We start from the raw sequence: 27,031 nt of genomic DNA, 5'->3' as shown, positions 1-27,031 counted from the left end.
CTGATTTAAAAGAAAACATATTTTCATGAATTTATTTATTTTGCCATTTTCAATAAAGTTTTAATTTCTTATTCGTCAACATATTTAGGATCCTTCTTACCGAGTGTTTATGTCGCAGGTGTAAGTCAGAAGGGAACCCCTTCTATAACGGGGAAAGCAGCAGGGGGTGATCACGGAAACAGAAGACGTAATACCCAGTTAAAATAGTCAATAAAAATAAATGAACTTTATTTACAACACTAAAAATGCCCTGATCAGGGGAGAGAAAAAACCCATCAACCTCGGCACACTAAAAATATGATGATGCTCAGTCCATGAGCTAAGTCCCCAAAGTTCCCGATCAGGCTACGCCACACTTCCTGGCTGTGAAGAATCCACCGATTCCACCAGTTGGTGGCGTTGTTCGTGCCTTAAGCGTTCACTGACGTCTCGCTGCCATCCACTGACCGAAGGCCCGCTCTCCTTCTACTGCGGCCGCTCCCTGCCACCAGTTACCGCTCCGTGGCTTGTGCTACCTTTGGCGGTGTCCTCCCGCACAGCCAATTCTTGTGTTTGCGCCTGCCGCCACGCTACTCCATGGCTCTCCTGCTGCCCTACGACCGGCCACCCACGTCCTTCTCTGACCTGCCAGAGCTTCTTATTGGCCGCTACCAATAAGGGAGGCCCGATTGATTTCTGTTCCGTGTGCCCTTCAGGTGTATCTAATTGGGGAAGCAAGGGGGCAGAGTCTCTCGAGGAGAAGTCCCAATAAATGGAATAAAAGTATGCAACACTAAAATACACTCAACATTAAAACACAAAGCATGCAACCACTCGATAATAAAAATCCTTCTTCCTAGGATCAAATTTACATAAGGTGACCAAGGCCGATATTTCAAAGAAAAACGTAAATGAATCTTTGTATTGGCAGTAATAGTACAACACCGAAAAATTGCCCCTCGTGTGTTTGTTTCTTCTTCTGTTGTGGCCAGGGGCGATTCTAGGATTAGAGCTTTGGGGGTGCTGAGCACCCAGAGAGCTGCCCAGCCAGGCAAAATAAACTTTACACGTCACGATGAGACTTCTTCCCCGTCTCTGTCAGTCCCTGCATCCTTAAATGTCTCCAGTTGTCCCAAGTTCTCTATGACTGTCTCCTTGGTGCATTTAAACCCCTGTTCCTCCCTGTCCTCGTCGTCTGTTGTCTTCGTCTCCATTATCAGTCATCATAATTTTACCCTCTCTGTGCAAGTCTGCAAATTTCTTTATCATCATAAGATTCTTAAATTCATCAAGTCTCTCTGTGCCTGGGTCCTCGTCTCAAAACATGAAATCACTGTTCTGTACATTTTAACACAATTTAATCCCCACATTTGTGAAAGAAAAGCAAAACACTTTTTTGAAAAGTCTGTACCAAAACCATCAAATCTGATAAAGGTTATTTAAATGCTCCAAAAGAAGAATGGATTGGAATAAAAAAAAAAAAAATACATATCCTAACCTTAATTACTGGGGGAGAGTAATGAATGATGCTCATAGTGAGTAAGAAGTAAACTGAGTGCATTTTTTGGACAGAGATTCACTTTTAATGAGTATGTATAATATAATACAGATACATAAAAAATACTCCCAAAACAGAATAAGTTATTACGAATAAATTATTACAAAATATTAATAAAAAAAAATATAAAAATTGAGGCAACTTTACCTGTGGTAGAATGTATACAATGTATGAAAAAATCTTTACTGCAGATACTAATTTGACTAATTTAATAATACTAATTTTGTGTTGTAAGATTTATGAGTTTCATGCTTTCATAGTGGTACTTGGGAGAGCTTGACATTTTCTCAGGTGGTACACACTGTAAAAAGTTTGAGAAACACTGATAAGTGTATGTGTGCTTTTGGAAAACATTTAAAGCTGCTGTACAGAATCTTTGAAACAAGCTAGCTTAAAACATTAATGTTTTTCAGCTAAAAAGAAACATGGTCTGACTCCTACCTAACTATATACAGAGTAACTGCAGGTTAAATGCAGCTAATATGTCCTGTTTTCAGCCAGTCACTTACACCTCCGCTCTGCTGCGTCTCATAGTAGGTGTAGTGGTGAATTTCTGTCCCAAGCTTTGAAAAAATAATTCTTCCACTTCTTAATGTGAGCTGTCCAGATTTATTTCTGACTCGTACATACAAACAAATGATGTCACGGTCAAAAAACCATTTGCTGCTACAGCGCACATTTCCATTGCTGTTCTGGCGCATCCTAACCTGCTACCACACATGCGCTGTAATGTTTTCTTACCCGACACAAATTAAACGCGCAGCATCTATCCTCTAACATAACAACATATTATACAAAATCAAACATGTAACATAATAGCTGAAACAGTATCAAAAAATATTTCTCCATAGATTGGCTCTAACAGTAGGGGAGAGGCGAGCTGGAACAAACCATTTTGGGAGGGGGGGGTTATCTATACTTTTGTTGTTGAAATGTTATGTCTCAACCAAGTACTATATGCTTTTTATATTTTTAGTAGTGTGTCACAAAATCAGCAAATATTGTCAAAAAAGTAAGAAATCTCTGGGGGTGCTTTGATTCATTTTGGGGGTGCTGAAGCACCCTCAAAAATGGGCTAAAATCGCCCCTGGTTGTGGCCAAAAGTGGCAGTACAGGGACAGTAAATGTATTACATTAAATTCTGGCATTCAGTTAAAAACCAGACATGAGTGAAAAAGATACACAAAGATTGCAGAAATGCAGAAATGCAGAAAATAATATATTTATGACGAATATACAATATAATTGGACTCCGAGAGCAGAAACAGTTTGCAGCTCTGATTTCAAAGTTTTAAAATGATTTTTACATATTTCAGTTTTTGCAGCAGAACATCATTTTGACATGAAACCTGGAAACACATTAAACGTTACTGAGTCTTCTGTATCCGTTCTGGCATTTTTAATGAACCAAACTGTATCCAAATGGTTTGGAAAGTCAACGACTTATGATGATATTTAATTGAATATAGGCATCTGCCTCCATATGGCACCTCGCTGACGCGTTGTTACAGCGCACAGCAGCAACCAGTGGTGCATCAGCGTGTTTATGTAGGCCTATCTGTGTTGTGTAGACATAATAATGTCAGATTAATAATGACAAACCAGAAATAAAATATCACTGCAAAGCCTTCAACTGACGTTTGTGTGCTTTATTTATTCAGTATTTCGCTGTATATTTTAGAGCATTTGTCTCTTTTTTATATACAGCCTGTTGTGTTTGGTTTGACTATATTTATAATATCTTTAAACCGACTTTGTTAAAAGTGTGGCAAATTCTTGAGCAATGGCATGATGTAAAAGATAAATGACAACTTCTGTTTTCTGGAAGCCATGTTAACCACACTTACAACAGTCTCCTACCTAGCTGCTTTTCACGATCACTGCTCCTGCGCGTTGAGCTGGAGACCCACATGGATGTGACTAAACTAGCCACCGGGTGGGGTTGTTTACCCATCTTAACGGCGTGGCAGGAAGATCAGCTGCTCCCTTTTCCCCCGCCTTCATCTCTCTCCAGCTCTACCAAAGTCCAGTAGCACATTAATAAGAAAGTTTACTCGAGGACACGCTGGAGCAGTCTTGAGTGAGTGTTACTTCACTGTTTGAGTAATCAGTGTACTTACTCATCTCCAGCCCTAGCGCTAGTGGCTGCACAGTTGGGGTTGAGGGCTTATGTAAAAGACTTACACCTCTTAAGACAGTAATGGTCATCTGGAGAACAAATGAGGTGGCATTAACGCTCCGGAGGTGTCCGTTAATGCGTCAGTGAGGCGGACCAGCTCAGTGCGAGCGCATCCAGCGCAACATGGACACGGGAGGTAATGCTAATATTCTTTTTTTACTTTATTTTAGAGTCAGCAAGTCGAAGATATCAACAGAACTAACGTCCACCTATAATTATGCCTCCCTGCAAACTGTCGCTCATATAAATTACTGTCAAATTAGGCCCGTTGATTATATGCGTGTCCTCTGAGTTGCTGTCCATGGTGCTGATTAAACGACAGCCACGCGAGTGCAGTGAGTGTTTCTCATCCTTACAGGTCAATACTGTGTCAGAATTAAAGGATTTCATTGTCTATTCTGCAGCTTTGAGGCCACATTACTCATCACAACATATTCTTTTCACAACAGGCATCCGTTTAATTAAACATGACCAGAGGGGAATCACCTCTCTGCAGACAGCGGGCACCGGGGAGTCTGTGGTTCCGGAGGGTACAGAGGACACTGTTGGATCACGCCAACATCTTTGATTTATAAGACCAGGATTATATCTGAGTGTGGGAAAATCCCACTCTTCTGTCGTGGAGCTTTTCTTTTAGCCGATGTGTGGTGGTGTTTTAGCTGTGTGGCTTCAGCTGAAGTCTGAGTTTTGTTCAAACTGTTTTCTAATTTTAAGCTTTATCTACTGAATGAAACGGATGTCACTTGAGATTAGGGATGTTGCCAGCAGCTTTTTTACTTGTCTCCTCCAGTGGGGTTCACGTTGGACAAGCAGGTGCTAAAGCGTCCACTTTACAAGTTACTTGTCCCTCACTGCCTTTCCCCAAACCCTTGGCTCCATCTCTGCCATCCTGACCTGGGACTCCACACATCCCGCCTGGATGACTGAGGGAAGAGTTTTTGGACACTTACCATGGCTGACTCCTTTCAAACTCCAGCCTGGAGGGAGATGACAAATGGAGGGGGGCACCCCCACTTTAAAAACGGAGTTCCGAATGGGGGTTCCCACAGCACCACACGCTACATGGTGAAGAAGCAGCGCCACAGACGCAGGTCCTCCTCACCGATGGGCAGGGTCATTCTCATCAATGCACCTGTTGATGGTGAGATCTGGTCACAGTAACAGTTTTCTGCTACCATGGCAACACAGCAATTGGCTGCAATGGTGTATTCAGGACAATCAGTGACACAGATATTTGTCTAAAATTAATTCAGAGCAAGCTGATATACATATGTAAAATACTGTCTACAGAGTTAATCTTATGTGTTTTTAAGCTAAAAGTGAATGAGAACTGAGTTACTAAAAACTTTTTTAGTCAATCTCTTTTCTATTTTTTTAAGCAGAAATACAAACAATTCATTATTCAAGTATCTAAAATGTAAAATTTTGGCAGTCTTCTTCATTTTCAGTGATCATAAACTGAATGTTCGCAGTAGGCTTTATTCATTTAAGATGAGAGAAAAAAGATGTGAATGTGAATTTTGGCTTTGGATATTTCTGACATTTGAAAGACTAATCGGCCAATATTTAATTGAGACAACATCAGACAGAGTGATCAACACAAATGTTAATTCATGATTAGTTGTACTCACAGTAGGCACCACCCAAGCTGTGCAAAAGTTATGGCAGTTAAATAAAGTTGCTTTCAAAGATAAGCCTATAGAAATGCATTTTATTTGTCAGTTAACTTCATTAGAGTCTGTCGACCTGTGACCTGAAAAAGTTCATAAAGATGAAGCTTTTCATTTAAGGTTGATACATATTTTTTAGGTTTAACAGTCATTAGGTTTGTTATCAGTAACTTTTAAATGTTAAATTTATTGTTTGTCATTTATTGTCTGTTCTTTGTAAATGATTTTTTTCCCATCAGCTTTGAATTTTCAAATCATATTTTGTTGCAAGTGTCCCAATCTTGGGAATACTTGTGGTTCACACTGTGGAGATTTATGGTGGATTCATGTCGGTGTTTTGTGTGTTTGCAGGAGGCGATGACAGTGAAGACATTCACACAGTGACAGTAGATAAGAGTCCAGATGGGCGTCTGGGTTTCAGTGTCCGCGGGGGCTCTGAACATGGACTCAGCATATTTGTCAGTAAGGTGCAGGACAACAGCCCTGCAGGTTAGGAAGAAGTGTGTGTGTTCATCAGTCTGTGTATGTAAATGGTCACAACAAGTTTTTTTTTTTTCTGGTGTGCTTACACGTGGGAATGTTGTCTTTTGGTTTTTCATGCTGAATTCTGCCTGTGTCTGCAGCGGAGGCTGGGCTGACTGTGGGTGATAAGCTGGTGGAGGTGAACGGGGTCAGCCTGGAGAGCATCACCATGAGCAGTGCTGTGAAGGTCCTGACAGGAAACAACAGGCTGAGGATGGTGGTGAGACGGGTGGGCAAGATCCCCGGCATCCGCTACTCTAAGGAGAAGACCACATGGTGAGGCCAGTCCACTCATCAGGGCTGGAAACTACCAAGATATCAAACATTTACTGTAAAATTTTTACTTCTAATAACTGTTTTTTATGATGAAATACTTATTGCTGAATATGTTAGAGACTACAGCTTTGGAACTACTATCACTGACCTTTGTGTGGCTCTTGTTTTGTGAAGTCTTGTCACTTGACTGTAGCTCACACTGGTTATCTTTCTTTTGGGATATACAGTATCTTGGTTTCATGTGGCAGCAGTGGATGGATTACTGCTGTGACCTTTATGGCTATTTGATTATCTGATACTGACACGCCTGACTTCAGTGGACAGAGAGAAAGCAGTGTATATGAGTGTTTTCATGTGTGCATATAGAATATGTCTCCCTTTGTGTGTGTTTATGTGTGTGTGTGCAGGGTGGATCTGATTCATCGGCGGATGGTAGTGGAGGAGAGTGGTCGTACCCCGTCAGAGGCCAGTTCAGACAGCGCTCTCCGCAGGATCGTACATCTCTTCACCACGTCAGATGATTATTGCTTGGGCTTCAACATCAGAGGAGGAAGAGAGTTTGGACTGGGGATTTATGTGTCTAAGTATGAATACAAACACTGTTTTTTTAGCATCAGACAAAAAAATTAAATTAGTACCCATTGTAATCATTTGGGCATCGGTATGGTTAAGTTGGTGCACTTGGTGGAATCCAGGTTTACCCCACCTGGCTGCAAATAATAATATTAACCCCAATAATTAAAGATGATATCATAATCTCATTTGTAAAATTTATCTGTGTCTTTGCGGTAGATCAAAGCAAAGAAGCTCACATTTAAATTACATTAGTAGTTACATTTCTTTTTTTCATGTCTGGATTTTTTCATACTGCTCATCAGGTTGGACCCAGGTGGACTTGCAGAGCAGCATGGCATCAAAATGGGGGATCAGATCCTTGCAGCTAATGGGGTGAGCTTTGATGACATCACTCACAGCAATGCGGTGGAGGTCCTGAAGAGCCACACCCATGTCATGTTGACCATCAGGGTGAGCGAGAGAAATATATATATATATATGTATATATATATATATATATATATATGTATATATATATATATATATATATATATATATATGTTTAAAGCTGAGCTAATCAGTTTCAGGGTTTTTTTTTTTATACATTTTTATAATTAACAGGGTATAAGAGGACTGTCACAGTATGATGGCCGCATTTTTGTTCTTCCTTTTACAACCTGTGACTTAAATGTTTTGGCTCAGTTTCTCACAGTTTCAGACAGCACACACAGAGTGACTAGAGTAGAGGATTTAACAGCCAAAAAGCTAAATATATTCCAAGGAGTGAGAGGAACACAAGAAAAAGAGCTAAAATGACAGTATATATTGGGCTTTTCTTCCTCTTTTGGACATAAACATACCTCCAGTTGAATGCTGAGGTGTACATGAGCAACATTTTGTCAAACCACCAAACTAAAAACATACTCAGTGCTGTCTGAAATGAGACTGAAGTTTGATTTCAGGAAGTTCTCTAATTGCAGTGGAGTGTTAATAATTTGCTTCAGTTTAAACTTAACAGCTGATTGGAGCTTTGAGTGCTGACACAATAATAAATGCTAGCATGTAAACAACACCGGCTCTTCACAATGAGCCTGCACTGCTGAGCAGAAGCTGGTTTACAGCCCTCAAAGTCCTTATGTGTGCCTGAGTATGTGTGCAGGGCCGCAGCACTTAACCTGTGTCATTTCTGGATAAAGGTGCCGCGTGTAGGTGCGTATGAATCGGTGTATGTGTGCTGTGCGGCGTGCTCTCAGCTCGCTAGCATTGCTGCATGCTCATTTTACTCCTCTGATCTCAGGTTCCACGTGTGAAAAACAGCCAGGCACGACGTTCATTATTCAAAGGCAGGCGAGGATCAGGTTATAATCAACCGAAAGCCTTAATTTATGCCTTCCTCCTGTCCTGTATGGATTGATCACACACATAGTTAAGCAAGGTTTTGTTATTTCAGTGCTGATGAGGCAATTCCTTAAAAAAAAGTTGAGAGGGCATTATACAGTATTATGTGCTTACAAGAGCCACATGTTTTGTAATTCTGTGAACCACATAATATTTACCCTGACCTATACAGTAAATACAAGCACCTTAATATCCTTACAGCTTTACATTTGAAGTAAGGATTCATTTGAACTGGATATTAAAGCAATTACTGACCATTACTACAACAAACATAAGTACAATAAGTAACATTAAGGACAATAAGATGCTGCTCAGAGGTCAAAAGGTGGAAATTAAGCTGGTACACGTAACTGAAAATATCAAAGACAGAACAACCTGTAAGTCCAGTGCTGGCTTTAATATGTGGACAGCTTATTGATTTGTCCAAATATTCCAGTGATTCCAGGGATTGTCATTGCAAGTGGTGCCCAAAGGATAAAGACTTTCCTTTTGCCCTCTTCACCAAGTTCACATTTTGGTTTTCAGCATCATGTCTTAAAGATTAGTGTATGGACTAGCTTGAAATTGAATTTAGGACTCATGTCAAATGATAATACTTTGGTTAGCCATTGTTTTTCATCTGTGGTCGTCATCATGTCAAATTAATCTGCAGAACTAAAATGATACCTTCTCATCACTCTCAGCTGTATGTGACATGCTAATGAGCACACAGTAACGTGTTTGTTGTGGTCCCAAGAGTTTTTTTTCTATCTCTAAGCTTTGAATTGTTAGTTATCTGCTTGACTTTATCTTTCTGTTGAGATTTTTCTGTTATTCTAGTGTTTGAAGTTTGGGGTCTTATATTTGGCAGGCTAAATTTTTGGACTCCTGTTTTAATTTCCTCATTATTCTCTAGTGAGTCTGATGCTTTATAATATTATTAAGTCTCTGATTTCTGTGTTTACTTTATTCCTCCTCTAGTGAAGAGTTTTAGTTTTTGCTTTCCGTCCCATGCTTCTTATTCTAACTTTACATCATGTTTTAGTGCAAGTTTTTGCATCTCTGTGTTTAGTTTAAAGAAAACAGATTTCCCATTTTACTCATTTTGTTGTCGATTTTGTTTTGCTTTGAATTTTACTTTGAATTTTGCTCCCTTCTTTGCGATTGTCTGATGACTTTCACCCATGTTTTACTTCCTCCCTTTTCTAATTCCCATCTCGCCCTCAGTGTATGGATACAGTAGATAGCCCCGTCCTTCCCTTAAAGGTTTTGTCTCAACATCTGTACACCTTACATTCATGTGCTGACTGTTTTCCCTCTCTGGAGATTTTTTGGGGGGATTCAGGTCCTTTAATTGGATTCAAAAGACACTATTCCTTCTTTTAATATTAAATTCAGATTCAGATCCATATTCACCTTATTGCCAGTTCTTTGTGTATTTTCATACAAAACAACAAAAGGTGCTGTTTCTCTCCAGCTACATACAGTGCAATATGTACCAAACTTTAAATACAAACATAATTAATAAAAGCAATATAACTGTTGTCATGACTTGGTGCTGTCTAAATAAAACTGAATGGAACTGAACTTGCTGACGATCCTCATGTAAACACTGCTATTGTCAACATGTTGCTGTAAACTCTTGTTAAACAGTTCAGCAGCTGCAGATTGTGAATGTGGCTCACAAGTAACAAAAAACTACAGGAAAAAAATCCAAATGAACAAACGCTGGCTCACTTTTAAATGTTGAAGAGCTTCACTAACAGTCAAGAGAGTCTACTTCATAGTCATCATGCTGACAGTTTGCTGTTCTCGATAAACATTTTGTTTTTTTGATCTTTAACAGGAAGCTGGCAGATACCCCGCGTACAAGGAGATGGTGGCAGAATACGGCTGGATGGAAAAGTGTATGTTGACTGTTTTTACAGTCCCTGGACAATGTTTAACACAGGTTTTACAAGAGATAATGAACGGTGGCGTGAGAAGTACTGCCTTGACTAAACAAAATCAATGAAGATTTTATCTGGTTTTCAAAGCTACATGGTGGAGTCTCCTTGGAAACATTTAAAAATAAGTGGGATAGTGGCCTTGTGTAGCCTTCTTGAACAAGAAAGCTGTCATTCAGTTTCTTAATAGGACTCCAGCTCCTTGTTTTTCGCTTTGATACGAGCCCATCTGAACACAGCTAGGGATTAATTCAGTGTACTCAAAGGCAGCTCAGTCATCTGGAACGGAGCATGACTTGACATCTGTCGAGATGCCAAGATGCAGAGTCACTTTGGAGTTTCATTAGGAAAAAAGAAAAAAAAAGAAGTCCTGCTTTATTTTCTGTCTATCAAAAGCTCACAGGATTATGGGGATATGAGAACAGACAGGTTTTCATTCAAAGAAAGCAGAAATAAGAAGGAAGGAAATTAAGCTTTTATGGGAAAACTTTATCCACAGTATATTCTAGCATGTATATTTATGTTGCTGTAACATATAGCAGCTGTTACACACACTAATCCCTTATATTCTTTGGATTGTGTTCTATAGTAGCCAATGGAGGCCCTCCACCATCATCACAGGGTTCAGACTCCAACTCTTCTGCCTCATCATTGTCCTCCACCACCCCTCTCAGTTCCCTCAGTGGGCTCTCCCAGGTCCTCTTCCCTCCTGTCTTTGGCTCAGAGATGGTAGACATTGGCATCTGCACTGAGGACCACTCCCGACGTCCGAGCAGTACCGATCGAACTGCTGACTCCGCCATACAGACTGAACCCCAACCTCCAAACTACCAGGACCACCTATTGCCTAACGGGTCACACCCCGAAAGGCTGTCCACCACAGAAACAAGCCGGACTGTAGGTGCCACATTAGTGTTGAAGGACACGGTCATACGTGGGAAAGGAGAAGGGCCAAGGGAGATGGGAGGAGGTGCAGAGGGTGGACAGGGCCGGGTGAAAACGCTGTCATCGGGGGAGCAGGAAGTTGAGAAACACTCACCAAAGACAGCAGCTCTGATGGCCCTGAGCAGACCGCGGAAGCCAATCAGTCGTTCCCAGAGTCACATCACAGAGTCAGGTGAGGTCTGCAGGCTCATTGGGGTTGTTATATGAGGGGAACTGTGGATGCAAGGTAGTTCTCTATGTGCATTATTAATAGCTGACAAGTTTTTTCCAGCCTATTTAGGACATATTTTAGTCACAGTCTAGGTGTTTAATTAATGCGGTGCTTTCTGAGAAAACAAAACAAACACAATACTTTTTAATTACTTTATTAACTTTAGCAGCAGCAGTTAAACCAAGATGGTGGCATAAAAAATAAAGCTTTCAGTATTTTGGTAGTGAGCGTACAACATGCACAGTTTATTCATGTGATGAAAATATAAGCAGAAAGGTGATGTTTTACGTCACAGGTTTTAATTATGGACTGTATTAGGGACATCTTGCTAGTATCGGGTTGGGCCCTTTTGATGCCCTCAGAACTGCTTTAATTCGTCATGGCATAGTTTCAAGGTGCTGGGCACATTACTCATAGATATATACTAGATATACTCAAAGATCAATAAAAACAGTTAGAGATCATTGAGTTTCTGACATAGTTGATTATCTGTCCATCAGGAGATGGGTACACGGTGGTTATAGAGGGGTGGAGGTGGTCAGTAACAATACCCGGGTAAGTTGTGGCATTTAAACCATGCCTAGTCGATACTAAGGCAAGCAAAGAGTGCCAAGAAAATATCTCCCTTATAGCACTACAGCACCACCAGCCTGACCATTGATACAAGGCAGGAGGGACCCATGCTTTCATGTTGTTTATGCCAAATTCTGACCCTACCATCTGAAGGTCGCAGCAAAAGCTAAAAACTCATCAGACAACAATGTTTTTCCAATCCTCCATTGTCTAATTTTGGTGAGGCTGGACAAGCCTCAGGTTCTTATTCTTAGCTGGCTGCAGTAGTGAGGTCTTTTGTTGTAGCCCATTTGCTTCAAGGCTTGATTTGCAGTGCATTTAGAGATGCTCTTCTGCATCCCTTGGTTATAACGGGTGGTTATTTGCTTTACTGTTGCCTTCCTATCAGCTCTGTCATCAACAAGGCATTTTAGGACCATTCTCTGTAAAATCTAGAAATGGTTGTGTAGGAAAATTATCACTTAAATCACCTTTCTGCTTTAAAAACACCTCACTTTGAACTTCAGCGGGTTGTCTGACCACGTCTACATGCTTAAAGGCATGCATGCAGTTGCTGTCATGTGATGGGCTAAATAGATATTTGTGTTAATGAGCTGTTGAGCAGGTGTACCTAATAAAGTGAAGTGAGGGTTTAAGTTCTGCTCATCTAACCCTGGACATTTTGTCAGCAGGACACCATGAAAGCATGCAGAATGCAGTTACAAAAATGTACAGCAGCATAAAAAATGAGCCAGATGATCATGATTGGTAGAAAACACATGTGCTCATGTAATTATGCAATTATTTATAATGAATACTTATTGGTCAAAATACAAATACTAATATTGTCATGCACTGTGGCTGGTTCATCACATCAAAAGATGCTGTTTAGTCTTAAAGATTTAAAAGATACTTTTTACCAAACAATATTGCAACTTGTAGATCTGCAGTGTTGATATTATCCACCCCAGCTAAGAAATCAGTCTTTCCAGAATTGTGGCACTGTTATCAGATATTGAGCTGATGTTTGTGACAGTTCACTGCTTCTGGGCTCTTCCTATAGTACACGCATCAGTTAAACGACGCCTTAACCCCTTTATCACTCCAGAAAGTGAACAAGAACATTCAGACTCTCCACGGCTGATTTAAGCTCCATACAGAATTTGTCTATGAGCACAAGGTTGCCACAGACTCATGATTAATCACTGCCCTTTACTCTCACTTGTTGTACCTCTGTGAGAAATGAATAAGAGCAAGCATATGGAGAAATATCTATCCAAGCCTTGGTGGGGCTGTTGAGTTATTAGCCTTTCCTTTTCAATTTCTCCAGCTCACTCATAGCTTCAGAACCTGGCTGGGGCTCGGGCAAAGCTTAGGTCTGATTGGACATTTGTTATGTAAGCGGGAGCACGTCTCTGTAGTGCTTCTAATAGATGGGGGTGTGTTCAGGTTGGTGAGGCTGCAATTCATCAGTGATACACTGTTGCTTTCCACAGTGTCAGATTTACTGCAGTGAAAAGAGAAGCTGACTGGAAGAGAAATGAAAAGTCTGTGCTTATAAAGGAGAGTGCGTGTCAGCCACTGTTACTGGCTTACAGTTAAGCATTGAGCACAAGGCCTAATGAATTATGTTTTCAACACCCAACACAGATATGCAGAATGTCCTACTCCTGCTGTGGCTCAGTCAATTTTCCTGTGTACAAGACATAACTGCAAAAAAGATGACATGTAGTCTATAGTTTGTTTAGTGCACAAAGTACAGTATGTGTGTTTATTTAAAAAGAGATATTTGTCTGCTTTTCCCCCCACCTTTAGAAGAGAGACAGAAGAAGAAAAGGCAACACAGAGAGAAAAGCTCAGAGGAGGGTAAAACTAGTCTGAAACGCTCCAAAACCTTTGTCAACCTCTTATTTAAGAAAGACCGTAAAGAGAGGAGTCGCTCCAAGTCGCCGTCTCACCGTGCAAACAAAGGTGAGAGAGCGGTCACAGGGTGTGGGTTTTCTTTCACATACTGCAGCCTGCAAAGTGAAATGTTGCTTCAGGTTTGGAACAAATTTTGGAACATGACTCAGAGGTCGTTAAATTGACTAATTATAATACACAGTGTCTCATTTTAAGGCCACACTTTTAATTATAATCAGGGAATAGCGTTCTCTGAAGGAGATAAGTGAGGACATTATGCACAGCAGAATGTGAGGGCAGGTTTCCCAACAGTCCAGTTGTAGATAAAGTCTTTAGGAGTGTGTGAGTTTCTAACTTGAAGCAGAGATGAGTGAGCTTGGACAGAGGGGCACTGGGTTGTCCTCAGGGTCGTAGGAGGTTGAGAACGCAAGTGAGGTGAGATGGAAAGGCTCCTTAGAAGGAGTCATTGTGGGTAGTGCTGGTTTGAAGGTGGCAGGTGAGAAAGCTCAGGTGGGTCTTTTCTTCAGCTGGTCAGCAAAATCATGAAGACATAGAGGTGAGAACAAGAATAGCTAGGAGTAACCAAGAATGAGGCTGTTTACCAATCTAAGATAGCACACAGTGGTGTGGTGTGCTGTGGTGGAGACTCAGTATGGAGCTTCCCCTTTAATACCAGCTCCTGATGAGGTCAGTGAACTACAAGTGTGTTTTCTGAACAGCAGGAACCCACGCTCCGACCTCCCAACCAATCCTACAACAAAGAGAGAGAGAGAAAATGACCCAAAGACAAGAACCCAGTGCTCTACCATGACAGAGCTATAATACAGAATTCAAATGTTAAAACAGCCTCGTGAGATGACAAGTTTACAGTAATAAGTAAGATTTTGAAACTTTTTGCATTGCTATCCCTGATTAATAGAGGTGGTCCATTATGTTTAGGGATTTATTCATCTCTAATGTTGTAAAGTCCTGTAAGAGTGTAGCATTCATGATGACAATATCCAGTTAATTGCATAAAAATAGGGTCTTGGCTGATGTGTTGTAGAAAACTTAGTTACAAAAAGAAATATTATTCAGATGTGTTAGAAGCAAAAATGTAACCAAAAGCCGAAGAGCATAAGTTAAGATGCCCTGAAATGCTTGATTTCTTAATTTAATATCTTAATTTAAAGTTAGTATAAGTTCTCCTGATGGTAAAAAAAACCCTGCACAATTTATTTATAGATGTTGAGAGGGAAGTCAAACATCTAACTGGAAGAGTTTTAAATGCCATCAGGACAGTTTCTTCTTTGCACATCATTTCTTTTATTTCCATAATTCTTTAGTTAAGGAACGGGGGCGCCCATTCCACCTCTTGACCTCCCCGAGGGAATCCCGAGCTGGCAGCCCACTGCCCCGACTCGAGGTCCTGCAGCACGTGGAGGACATGGCAAAGAAACTGCTCAGTCAGGATGAGGTGGCTGCTGTGATGAGACACTGTCGGCGAGTGAGTTTCCAAACTGAAATTACCATCTCTCACACCTCAGAGGCACGCTGCTGTGAGAGTGCAGTGAGTCACTGAGTATTCTTTAGTCATAGAAGTGTCGTGTAACAGCTGTGACAAAAGATGGATTTTCCTGTCGTTTATGATCGGGATCGAACATAAGCTGTCATTTGATTCTTTCTCAGTCCACCTTAATCCTAAAATATTCAGCTCCTTGGCTAGCCTGTTGTCTGACCTCAGAGGGTATTGAAAAGAGAGCATAGAGAGACGGGACAAAACAAAAGGGAGGTCGAAGACAAAAAAGTTAGCACTTGCTGCAGAGGTATAAACATGTGCTCAGTTCATCACGTAAAGTTCTTCTGCACGCTGAGCTTTTAGTCACAATAAGTGCTTTAAAAACCATACTTCCCCTGATCTCTAATCTGTAATATGTTTTATCACAAATTTGTCTCACGCTGTAAATGCCTATCTTGAGAAACTGGAGCCTCGGTGTGTGAAGCAAACCTTTCTTGAACAAGCTGAGATGTATCCAGAGGTGTAAAAACTCCTAGCAGAGATGACATTATAAAACTAATTTTATAATCCACACTCAAAAAACGATTCTTTGCTCTGATAAAGATGAAGCAATAATTTTGAGCAAAATCATACTGAAATATTTAAAATCAAATGTTTATTGATTCAAATAATTGTTGATTAAGCAAAATATGCTTGATGTAAACTGAATGTATACTAATCAAGTACATTTCTGTTGCTCAATTTCAATTAAATTAATGCTTTTTTAGTGCATTTATGTAACAAAATTACAAGCATGTTTTACATGTAATCAAATTTACTTAAAGTCAGTATTCTGGGTATAAATATTTTTTTGAGCTCAGTCAGATCCTCAGTGTACATGTCCAGCTGGTTCTTTTTGTTTGCCTACTTTAATTTGTGCACCAATCAAATCCTTCCTACAGTTTCTGTCCGACTCTGTGATCGAGGACTTGGTGCGTCCCCTTCTGGCAATCTTGGACAGGCCAGAGAAACTGCTGCTTCTCAGGGAAATAAGGTGAGATACTCAAGGCATAATACTGCTTTATGTGTTTACATGCTGTATGAACTACATGTCTGGTTTATATCCACTGCAGAATGCTGATACCAACGACTGAGTTGGGTCGCTTCGACAGCATGGTCATGCCTTTTGAGCTGGAAGCGTATGATATTCTCAAGAGTCGCTCATGTAAGCATAGGATGTACCTGACATCACTTCCCTGATATTTTGTTGTTGTTGTTGTTTATTTATTCAGTTTTACAAGATTAAATTCTAAGCTGTGACAGAATAAAAAACAGTAAAGAATTTTTCAAGTGAGATAAAAAAAAAAAAGAAGTCTTTCTTTTTAGCGCGTTCCCCAGCTCTGCGTTCTCCTCGTAGTGGAACTCCTCGTCGTCACCTCATCACCCCAATCCCAGGTACATGGGCTGTATCTCTTGCTGTCGCACTCTCCTTATCTAGACCTCGGTCCTTTCTTCAACCTTTCTCTCTATCTGCTTGATGGCTCCTGTAGGAATATAACTTATACAGAGGCTCAAACCTCTCTCTGTCTGTCTCTAGTTTTCTGCCACTTTATTCCTGCCTCATCTTATATTCATAGAGTCAAACCCAAACACCTGCACACGCAGACCATATCCTGTCCCTGGCACACATTCCCCACCCTCATATAAAAAGGACACACACACACACACACACACACACACACACATCGAACAGATCAGGTTTCCCGTGCTCGTGCTGAAGAGGGTTGTTTTACATCTCGGTGGCATACAGAGAAGATAGAGACGTGCTGTGTGACACTTCAACAATGCAAAGATGCTTTGAGCATTTACTTCATTTAAAAGCAATGGAGACACAATCAGTACCATCTTCAGACTGATTGCAGTCGCCTCTCTTTCTGAGGTCAAAGGCCCGGGTCAGAGGGTCAGTATTATGAAAACAGCAGATATCTGTCAAAATGTCTCTGAGCTGTCATTGTTCTGTCTTCTGCCAGCATAGCTTAGTTTTAACATGGAAGTAGAAAGCACGGATGAAACTCACAGCATTGATTCTGCTCCATCATAAGCTTTATAGTATGCACTGACTCAATCACTCACAGTTTATATGTTTGTACAGACTACAAGGGTGGATTTTATCTGCAGCCGGTCCACAACAGACTGCATGAGCGCCGGTTGATCGAGGAGTTGGAGAGACTGCGTGTGTCAGGTCAACGGTCTGGCCATCTCTCTCCATCGCGTGCCTTCACCCCTCTGCTGGATGTACCTGTGGACAACTATGTATCCTCTGTGCGCTCCCGTTCCCCAAGCCCCTTGCCCACTCACAGCTTCCTCCTCCAAGAATCACCACACAGCACTAAACATGGCCACCAACCCCATCGATCCCCAATCAGAAGAGAGAATGGGGCGTCGTGGTACGATGAGGTCTCCTTGTTGTCCGTGTCTGACCGAGGGGACGGGGCTTATGAACGAGGGCGGTCACCTGTGAGGAATGGCCATGGGAGAGCGAGGAGAGAGGGCAGTCCTGACAGTATATATGGCAGACAGAGGAGGCAAGAGGGCTACACGGAGGTCAGCGTACACGTTCCCTCACAGCGGAGAGGTAGAACCCCTCTGGCTGAGGTATTTGATCCCCAGAGGGAGAAGAGCCCGTCCAAGGCCAGTGGGAGTGCTCAGCAAGTGAATGGACACTCACAAAATGGTCAACAAGTGAAAGGAAGTCAAACTCTACCACCCAAGGAGTGTGAAATCGCCACTTTGACCATTTCCAAGGCCAAGCAGTCACTGGGTAAATAAAAAACAGCACTTGTTGTGACTTTCATTTAACTTAAAACTGAAATTTCAAGGTTTGCTTTAATGCCAGCTTCTAAAATCGTTTTTAATCTGTGACTGTATATGCGCTTGTAAGCACAATACAAACTGCTTAGTGACTCATCCTAAGCTGTCTCTTACATGACCAGTAGAGGTCAGGGCATCACTAACTGCTAAACTAAAATGCATTTATAAGAGATTATGCAAAAAAAGACCAAACGGCATCTATAGAGTGTAAGACTAGTTACAAAACATATGGTACTGCCAAGCATGCCCTCAGTTTATTATTATTCTTTTTCTGTGTGTTTACAGGTATTAGTGTCTCTGGAGGTGTAGAGTCTAGAATCCAGCCCATGATAAAGATTGAGAAAATCTTCCCAGGCGGAGCTGCATCTACAAATCAGGCTTTGAAGGTCAGCATCAAGCATGAACATCAAAATATATATATATGTTTAAAAAAAACATTAAAAAAATTACATCTTTCCATCTTAAATACTGAGAATTAACTTTCATAACAACCAGATTTTATAACTAATGTGTTTGTCTGTAGCAGATTGTGAGAGGTATGTGCCAGCCCTCAGGCCTGAGGTTATGAGTTGTTGCTATGAAGTAATTGTGTCTATGACAGAGACGTGTGCAATGAGGAGTGGAGAGTAGATGAGAGCCATCTCAAGTAGCCCATCACTTTCATTATTGATGAGGTACATGGGTGCTGGTCTGCTAATGTATTGGTAATATATTGCCTGCAAAGTAACTTAACAGTCTTCTTGGCCTGGTTCACTGAAACACATATGCTACACATGCGCTCATTCACTAAAGTTAATCACAGACTCATTCTTAAAGCTCAGTGGAATTAGAGATGCTTGGGAAGAAATGTTTGTGTGCAAAGTTGAAACATACTTATTCCGGCAATAGGAGGCTGCTAATATGTACAAGTGTTTGCTGACAAATTCGCATGTTTCCTAGCTGCAAGTTATCAGTTGACAACTACTATCTGAGTGTTATTCCTGATCGGTGTCAAACAAGTTGGGCAATCCCATATCTATCCAACTTTTCCTGGCCCTCAGTGTACAGATACCTACATTCACATTCATACAAACTCCACATCTCTGTAGGTGCATCTCAAAACATTTGAATATTGTGGAAAAAAATCAATATTTTCCATCAGTTTAATAAAAAGGAAGATTTAGGATATCCTAGACTTACTGTGCAATTAAACTGTTTTACTTTTGACAGTTATGGCCTACAGAAAAAAAATAATAGAAAAAATATCTCAAAATAATAAAATGTTGATTTTTTGAATTTCAAACAGTATAAATACTGTGTATCTCTCAGGCTAGTTTAGTACATACAACCACAATTATGGGGAGGACCGCTGACCTGACAGTTGTCCACATGAAACTCATGGACAGCCTCCACAAAGAGGGTAAGCCACAGGTCATTGCTGAAAAGGCTGGTGGTTCACAGACAGCCGGATTGAAGCATATTGATGGAAAGTTGACTGGTAGATAAAGGAGCACAAGCGACAGGGGAGACTGCAACCTTGAGAGGATTGTCAAGAAAAGTTGTTTCAAGAACTTTGGAGAGCTTCACAAGGAGTGGACTGAGGCTGTTGCCACCATTCACTACGTCTTCAGGAGAGGAGCTAGAGCTGTAGTAGTCCTAATATCAAACCACTTCCTAACCACAGACAAGAGAAGTGCCTTAGCTCAGCTAAGTAGGAAAGAACTGGACTGTTGCTCAGTGGTCCAAATTCCTCTTTCAAGTCTGGAGGAAGAGTAGAGGGATACAGAATCCAAGTCCAGTGTGAGGTTTCTGTACGTTGTGATGATCTGAGGTGCCATCAGGTGTCATCTGCTGGTGTTTGCAGTGGTTTGTCCCCTGTGTTTTTATCAAAGTCCAAACTCCACCATCTACCAAAACATTTTAGAGCTCTTCACTGTTCCACCGGCTGAAAACTTTATGCAGACTTCCTTTTCCAGCAGGACATAGCATCTAGCGACAGGGTTACTTGTTACATAATAGTTTTGATTTTAGTACTCAAGTAAGGTTTTCGACATATTAAAGATAACTGAGGTGCTAAATGTTTGAGGATCACCAGTTATCCTAATGAGGAACATAATGCTCTGCATAAAATTTACTCAAAACCAAGCTTTAAAACAAAACAAAACAGGGAAACATTAAAGGTTTTCGCTCTAGGACTCAACAAAAGAATATACCAAATGTAATTCATCAAATATTTAAAGCAACATTTCAGTCTGGGCCAAAGTAAGGGATTCAAGCAACATTGCATCCTAATGACACTATGATCTTTTCTTAGCCATCTATCCAACATGACTAAAAACAGGCAGGTTGTTGGCTATAAGGGTCAGACACAGATATATGGCTACTCACTAGCACTTCTGTGCTATCTGTGGTCTCCTCCTCACACCTAACAACCAGACATGTCAGCTTGCTCATATCAGCTCCACGGCTCAGTGTTATCTCCATGTATTCTGCAGAGGGAAGTGAGATCAGGCAGGCTCAGTGTTAACACGCATCCTGTTTCCTTAGACCCACATGATAATCACACCAGTGAAGAATATTGTATTGTGTGTGTATTAGTCATAAGACACGTGCTGTCCTGTTCATTAGACGCTGCCATCTGCCTTCACCGGCAGGAACGTGGACGTGAGCGAGTCACGTCAGCGTGACAGCTGAGTTAATACCTGCAAAATGACATTCCCAACAGCTGGACCTGCTGATTAGTGCTGCTTAGCAGAAGCAGGCATGTTTACATGCAATCCTAATGCAGTAATTCTTTAAACACAAGGCAAAAAGAAAAAGGGTTTTTTTTAGTATTTTAGAGAAAGTTATTTCAAAATTTGAGCAGCCACGAACCACTGTCCTGAACTACAATTAGAGCATGAGGCTATAGTGGTGTTACATTTATGATAACCAACACTCTGAGCTATACTTCTCCTCTCAGCCCAGTACATGAGCTGTTTGGCCTCAGATCCCCCCATGCAAGCTGTAGTTATTTTTACAGGCCATGTTATTTGTTGGCTGGAAAATAGAGAACCTCGTAAATGCTCAGTATAAATGGCCGTAAAGAGGATGGGGCAGATTAGGTTGTGATCTATTTAATTCAGATAAATTACTTTTCAAAAATGAAAAAGCACTTTTTAATCTCCTCTTTGGTTAAATGGAGCTAAATCTTTTGATACTGTTTGCACGGAGGGCTATAGGGTTGTTTGTGAACACCAGACTGTCTGGCCTGAAAAAAAAGAAAAAAAGAAAAATCAGCAGCCCGGATCTAACCTCATCCATACAGGCCAAATAGGTTTGAGCTGTAACAGATGGAACAGGGTGGTAGAGAATGAAGGGAAAATAATCTATTTGTGTCTAATGACTCGAAAGGAAAAGGGAAAGGGAAAAAAAAGAAGGTACAACAATGGCCGTCGGCCTTGTGTGTTTCTGTGTTTCTAACCTTCGCTGAGGTTGAGCACATTAGGCAGGTGCATCCTTGGCAAACGCTGATGACATCAGAGGAAGTTCCTCTCCTCGAGGCTGCAAAGATTTGCCACTCTCTGCTCGCATCCTGCAGGAAACAGCAAGCATAGTCCTAACTGTTCGGCTGTCTCAGTGTATATTCTTTTTCCAAAGACCTTGTGCTAAAGGGGAAACTTTATACGTGCGCTAGTGACAGCCTTCAGTGTGAATGCATTAAAGAAGTGGGAGAGCTCCAACTCTCTTTGGCATAAATTACATTTTTTCACAGAGGGGCATAATCTCTGCAGTGTTATGGAAACTGTCTTTAATGTTGCTCTGAAAAAAATAGTCACAAAAAAGAGATACACAAATGGAGGAAAACATGCTTACAAAGGATATTCAGTCTTTTTCTGTGGCTTTTCAATGTTCACTTACCCTTTTGCATGTGTTTGAATCTGCAGGCAGGGTATGAGCTGTTGTCTGTAGACGGAGAGAGTCTGCAGGGAGTGACTCATCAGCATGCTGTGGATGTAATTCGGCGTGCATTCAGCAACAAGGCCAAAGAGCCGATGGTTTTTGTGGTCAAGGTCCCTAAGGTCTCTACCGACCCCAGCAGCCCCAACAGACTTGCTGACTAAACTCTGTGTGCCTCACAGCCAGGCTGCAGCTCGGGCATGAAGGACAACAAAACCTGCAGCTCCTCTGGGACTTAATAAATACAGGATTCACCCCAGAAGAAGAAATATGGGATAGGTAGCGCTCCGGTCACAGCGGAGACAGTCAAAGGCAAAGTTATGACAAAATATACCATAAAGTATGTCTTGCATAAAGGTTGCATGGTTTTGAAGACTGATACAGCTGCATATTTGTCAAGATAAAGGTCACATTTGCTATAATGTAATGTGAGATGAAACCCAAATGTTGCAATTGTATGAATTTTATATGATTCTTAGTTTTTACAAAAAATTTTAACAAACGCATATGTTGCACGTTTTCTAAAAGACGCTTTTGTGATAGGATCGTGTAATTCATGATCTTTGGTTAGAATAGTGCCACTATTCAACACGTGGCAACTTTGCCGTGACCTCTGAGCACTGTCTGATAGTGGAGCCAGTGGTCTGCACTTTTTACTTGAAGCATCTCAGCCCAGCAGCCCTGCAGGCATGCCAGAGGGAGATTACCTCAGCCAGCATTATGAGATAGATTTATACCCAGATTAAATCCCTGTATTATGTCAAAACTGATAGTTTGGGTTTAGAGGATGTCTGGGGAGATTATTGCAAATTGCTGCTCAGTATTTTTTTGTGCTGTATTTCTCTGGCAGAGGTGCCTGTATTCTGGAGCCATCCGCCACTTTAGAGGCTTAATTACACCATGCTGTGGATGGAGCTTATGAAGACATGTGGAAGAGTTGGAAAAACATGTCAATGAGAAATGCAGTGCCAGTAGCACAAATAAAAGTAGGGTTAAAGAAATATGGGTGGGAGAAAGCAGTGTGCTTAGTGCCTTAATTCTATAGATGGGCAGTCGGGAAAACGCTGAAAAAATGTTACTCAAGTTTGATTTTAAAAAGTGATAGAAAAGCTGAATTGTTTATATCCCTGCATGGAATTAAATTCTTAAGATGAAAGTTTGTTTCATCGTTGTTAGATGCACTTGTTCACCTGCTCTTTAACGGACCTATCTAATCAGCCAATCAGATGCCGGCGCATCCGTGTGTTTAAGCGCATAAACTTAGTCAAGACAAACTGCTGAAGTTCAAACTGAGTGCGGTATGCCTGGTGGAGTATTTCAGAAACTGCAGATATATTGGAATTTTCTTGAAGAACTATCTCTAGAGACAGACAAAGAGAAAACATACAGTGATCTGCAGTTTTCTGAAATGAAATTCTGAAAATGCCTTGTTCATGTCAAAGGTTAGAGGAGAAGGGCCAGCCTGCTTTGAGTTGATAGGAAGGCAACAGTAACTCATATAAAAAGCATTCAAAGATTGGAAAAACATTTCCTGATTTGATGAATCTTTATTTGTGCTGTGACATTCGGTAGGTAGGGTCAGAATCAGGTGGATACAACATGACAGGACCCAACCTGTCTGGTATCAAGGGCTCAGGCTGCTGGGGTGGTGTAATGGTGTGAGGATATTTCCTTGGCACACCTTGTCCTTGCTCTTGTCCTATAGTAGCTGGGATGGGCTCAGCCCCCCTGTGATCCTGATAAGGATAAGCAGAAGAGAATGAATGGATAAATGGACTTTGGGTCACTTGCTGCTTATTGATGTCACAAAGTTCCAATAATGTCAAACAGGTTTCTTGTACATGAGTTCACTGCACTCAAATGGGCTCCACAGTCACCAAATCTCAATCCAGCTGACCACTTTGGGATGTGGTGCAATGGGAGATTTGTTTAATGAATGTGCAGCCGACAAATCTACTTCAACCTTGTGATGCATCGTGTCAGTATTGAGGATTTTCTCTAGCACCACGAAGAATTAATACCGCTCTAAAGGCCAAAGGAGGTCCAGCCCAGTGCCTGCAAGTGTACCTAATAAAGTGTCAGATGAGTGTATTTTACACTGTAATGCAAAGTTAGTTCATTCAACCTAAAAATAAGCAAATTTTTTTTCAAAAGCAATTAAATCTGCAATCACTTCAAGATGTGACAACTTGTTCTTTAATTAAAAACAGTCATTTGTACAAGAAATGTACACATAAAAATATACATGGACAACTACATACTCTATGAATGAATGAAGACACAAAGTAAGCAAATGTTTGAAAAAAAAAAAAGCACATAAAAGGATGGGGAAAAAGCGCCACAAAAAGAAAAAGTGTGTTACGTTGCTTTGGTCTAGTCACAGTGGCTACATTTGAAATAGATATTTTGTCTAAATAAAAGACAATGTCACTCTGTTATACTATTTAGTGTTTTACATATTTACACAGAAAAATGGTCATGCAACGATGAGGGGGAGGAAATGGGAATCCGATATGCACACAGTACTTTGGAGTGAGGGAGTCTGCTTTCGAACACCTGTGCTTGCTGCTAATATGAACCTGTGGTGAGTAATAACAGTCTAGGCTTGGTTAACAAAGTGAAAGTGGTTGGATAAACTCAGCTTGTTCCGTTCAAAGTTACTTCCCATGGCTTTACTTCGCAATCACAATTTATGCGCAGACCTTTGATGCTCCACAATACCTCCTCAGCCACAGTGATGTGGTGATGTCATGCAAAATATAGCCAAATATAGCCATAACCATTCCTCTCTCTGGCCATAACTTAATAACGAATCCCTCAAAAATGACTCGTGCAGTTTTAAACGAATGACGTGGGAAAACCCGACGACGACAGCGTGAATGAGCGTGAGATTACGATGCGGACAGTCAAGTGAAAGATCAATCAAAACGGAGAGACAACAGACCAAAAAGTAGCCTAAAATAAGAGCTCCCCGCTGCTCGATCACCTGCAAGGTTTGGTCATTAGAAGGTTTTCCACACAGATTATATAATGTAAACATTAAATTTTCATGCATTACAGTATTAGGTGCACTCTTCCTTTGTCGCCGCCTCCATTTGCAATTGATCCATCATTTGAAATATTGGTATGAGATATACATTAATCCACACACTTATACCAGTACTACAACAAAATATCTTCGGGTGCTATATATATATAAAAAATATACAACATCTCCTCCATTATATAGATTTTCATTTAACTATTAATCCTCGATATAGACTCTTTGCAAAATAAAAGCTCTCAGCAGCCCACTACCGCCATGCTCAGTCGTATGCACAGCCCTGCATAATACCGTGAGAAAAACAGCAGCGCAACCCACAGTTTTTATATGTAACATGCTCCTCGCCGGTTTATATTTAGGCCCTCAAAAACTGACCTGCCTTGAGGACATTCAGTGCTGGAGCTACTGCATCTGCAAACTCTCACCTGACTGCTGCGTGAACCAGCTTCTTCTGAAATCTCATACAACAAAGACATGCAGACATGCCAGTCTCACTTCCTGTATAGCAGTCAGTGAAGAGTATAATCTAGTGGGGGGGGGAATGGGAAAGGTAGGAAGACTTTATAAGAGTTATTTGGCTTTGCTTTGCCAAGAGGTACATAAAGGGCACTAATGGGAGTGAAGGGAGATAAATGGAAACTCTGAATAAGAATGCAAACAGTTCAAACACTGGCTTAAATCTCTGTAATACTGTAAATATGCTCTATTTTTAGTTTCCTGATACCAACCACAGAGGTGCCTTTCACTGTTATAAAAATAGCTGAGTAAGAAGCAAACAGAGAGAAGAAAAAGACAGAGAAAGAGGGGAATTGGCAGCATCCTGGAAATATCAGTTATATAAAACGTTTATGTGAGATCGGCGCATTGTCTAAAGAGTTGACACGAGTGCAACAGTTGGTGGTCTAGAAAACTTGAGCAGAGTTCATATAAAGCATTTCCTTTGAGCGTTTGGTTTGGCGTCCCCAGCAGGTTTTCGGCGCACGTCAGTAATGGTTTGTTTGAATTGAAAACAGTTGAGTCCTGAACAAAAAGAGGGCAGGGAAGTTGTGCAAAATAACAGCGTGCTTCTCAGATGCTCTTGTTACTGCATTTCTCAGAAGTGACAATACATTCCTCATCAAATACGCACAAGCAAAAGAACAAAATATTGGTATTTTTTTAGACTTTGTAAAATGAACTGTTGATGCTATCAACACCATGAAATACAAACAGCAGTTAACAGTAATATTTGGGGTTGGAGGACTGGTGCAGCGGGGGTTTGTGTTGCCGATGAGCACGGTTCGCGCGGGTGATGAAGTCAGCTTTAATAACCGGGTGATTGATTGGTCATCTCTCGAGGTGCATGAGTACATGCACGCTGGTGTCTGAGTGTTTCACGTCGTGTGCTACCAACAAAGTTGTAACCAGATTTCTCTGTGTGTACTAATGTTTTTTTGCTTTAAGGTTCCCATCGATTTTCAATACCCTGATCTGAACGTGGTCTGAGAAATAAAACACTTCTTTCCCTCCTCTCGCTCCCACAGATGGAAACAAGTCTTTGTGCTGGCTTTGTAGTGGAATAAAAACCCATTAAAACCGCAGTGGGAGACACCTTATAAGGATTTATTGGGAGTACATTTGTGTTAGCAGGAAGTGAGAATGCACCTTTTGGGAGAGCTCCCTTTTAACAGTGACGTGTGGTGAGTGCTTGCTCGATGATCCGGGCAAAGTCACGTTGAAGATAGTGCAGTATTTGGCCCAGAGTTGATTGTTTAGTTTACACCTTCAGAGTGTTGCCATGGTTTTTATTTGGACTTATTACTTGCAGCGCGTGGGTGTTTATATCTCTGTGGCAGTGATTTCCTCAAAGTGGATGTCATTGCTGCCGCTGCGCACTTCATAGTCCTCCATGTCCCTGTTCTCCAGCTCCAGACTCAGCTCCCTCATCACTCTCTCCAGATCACGGTTGCGACGGTACATCTGGATGTAGTTCTGCTGCAGCTGTTTCTGGTAGTGGATTACCTGAGTTGATGGAAAAACAGCATTTGAGTTAAGTACATAGGTAAGGAGG

The 27,031-nt window shown here is 41.1% G+C and overlaps 2 protein-coding genes and 1 long non-coding RNA gene across 5 annotated transcripts in view; 1 reads left to right on the top strand and 2 right to left on the bottom strand.

Moving 5' to 3' along the window:
* Nucleotides 1-190: 190 nt before the first annotated feature.
* LOC100710163 (uncharacterized) lies at nucleotides 191-4,754 on the bottom strand. The gene is made up of 3 exons (XR_002064215.2): nucleotides 4,667-4,754; nucleotides 3,398-3,553; nucleotides 191-701 (listed from the first exon to the last, which is right to left on the bottom strand). It is a non-coding gene; the product is annotated as an uncharacterized LOC100710163 (long non-coding RNA).
* pdzd7a (PDZ domain containing 7a) lies at nucleotides 4,667-24,561 on the top strand. Its single transcript, XM_019366260.2, has 15 exons — nucleotides 4,667-4,857; nucleotides 5,738-5,875; nucleotides 6,010-6,184; nucleotides 6,592-6,768; nucleotides 7,063-7,210; nucleotides 9,963-10,023; nucleotides 10,652-11,179; nucleotides 13,586-13,741; nucleotides 14,998-15,158; nucleotides 16,112-16,203; nucleotides 16,283-16,374; nucleotides 16,536-16,604; nucleotides 17,302-17,970; nucleotides 18,306-18,406; nucleotides 21,926-24,561. Exons 1-15 carry the CDS (start codon nucleotides 4,668-4,670, stop codon nucleotides 22,100-22,102), a joined length of 2,934 nt encoding a protein of 977 aa, XP_019221805.1. The 5' UTR covers nucleotide 4,667; the 3' UTR covers nucleotides 22,103-24,561.
* Nucleotides 24,119-27,031, bottom strand: part of lzts2a (leucine zipper, putative tumor suppressor 2a) — a 56,565-nt gene continuing 53,652 nt past the window's right edge. For all 3 annotated transcript variants that reach the window (XM_013275576.3, XM_013275578.3, XM_013275577.3), the window contains one exon: nucleotides 24,119-26,982. In XM_013275576.3, the coding sequence (XP_013131030.1) occupies nucleotides 26,800-26,982 (183 nt within the window). In that variant the 3' untranslated portion in view covers nucleotides 24,119-26,799. The remainder of the gene's footprint in view (nucleotides 26,983-27,031) is intronic.

The sequence above is a fragment of the Oreochromis niloticus genome, linkage group LG13 (genome assembly GCF_001858045.2).
Source record: "Oreochromis niloticus isolate F11D_XX linkage group LG13, O_niloticus_UMD_NMBU, whole genome shotgun sequence".
NCBI lineage: Eukaryota > Metazoa > Chordata > Actinopteri > Cichliformes > Cichlidae > Oreochromis > Oreochromis niloticus.
Note: the sequence above shows the minus strand (reverse complement) of the source record. Positions and strands in the feature narration are given on the sequence as shown.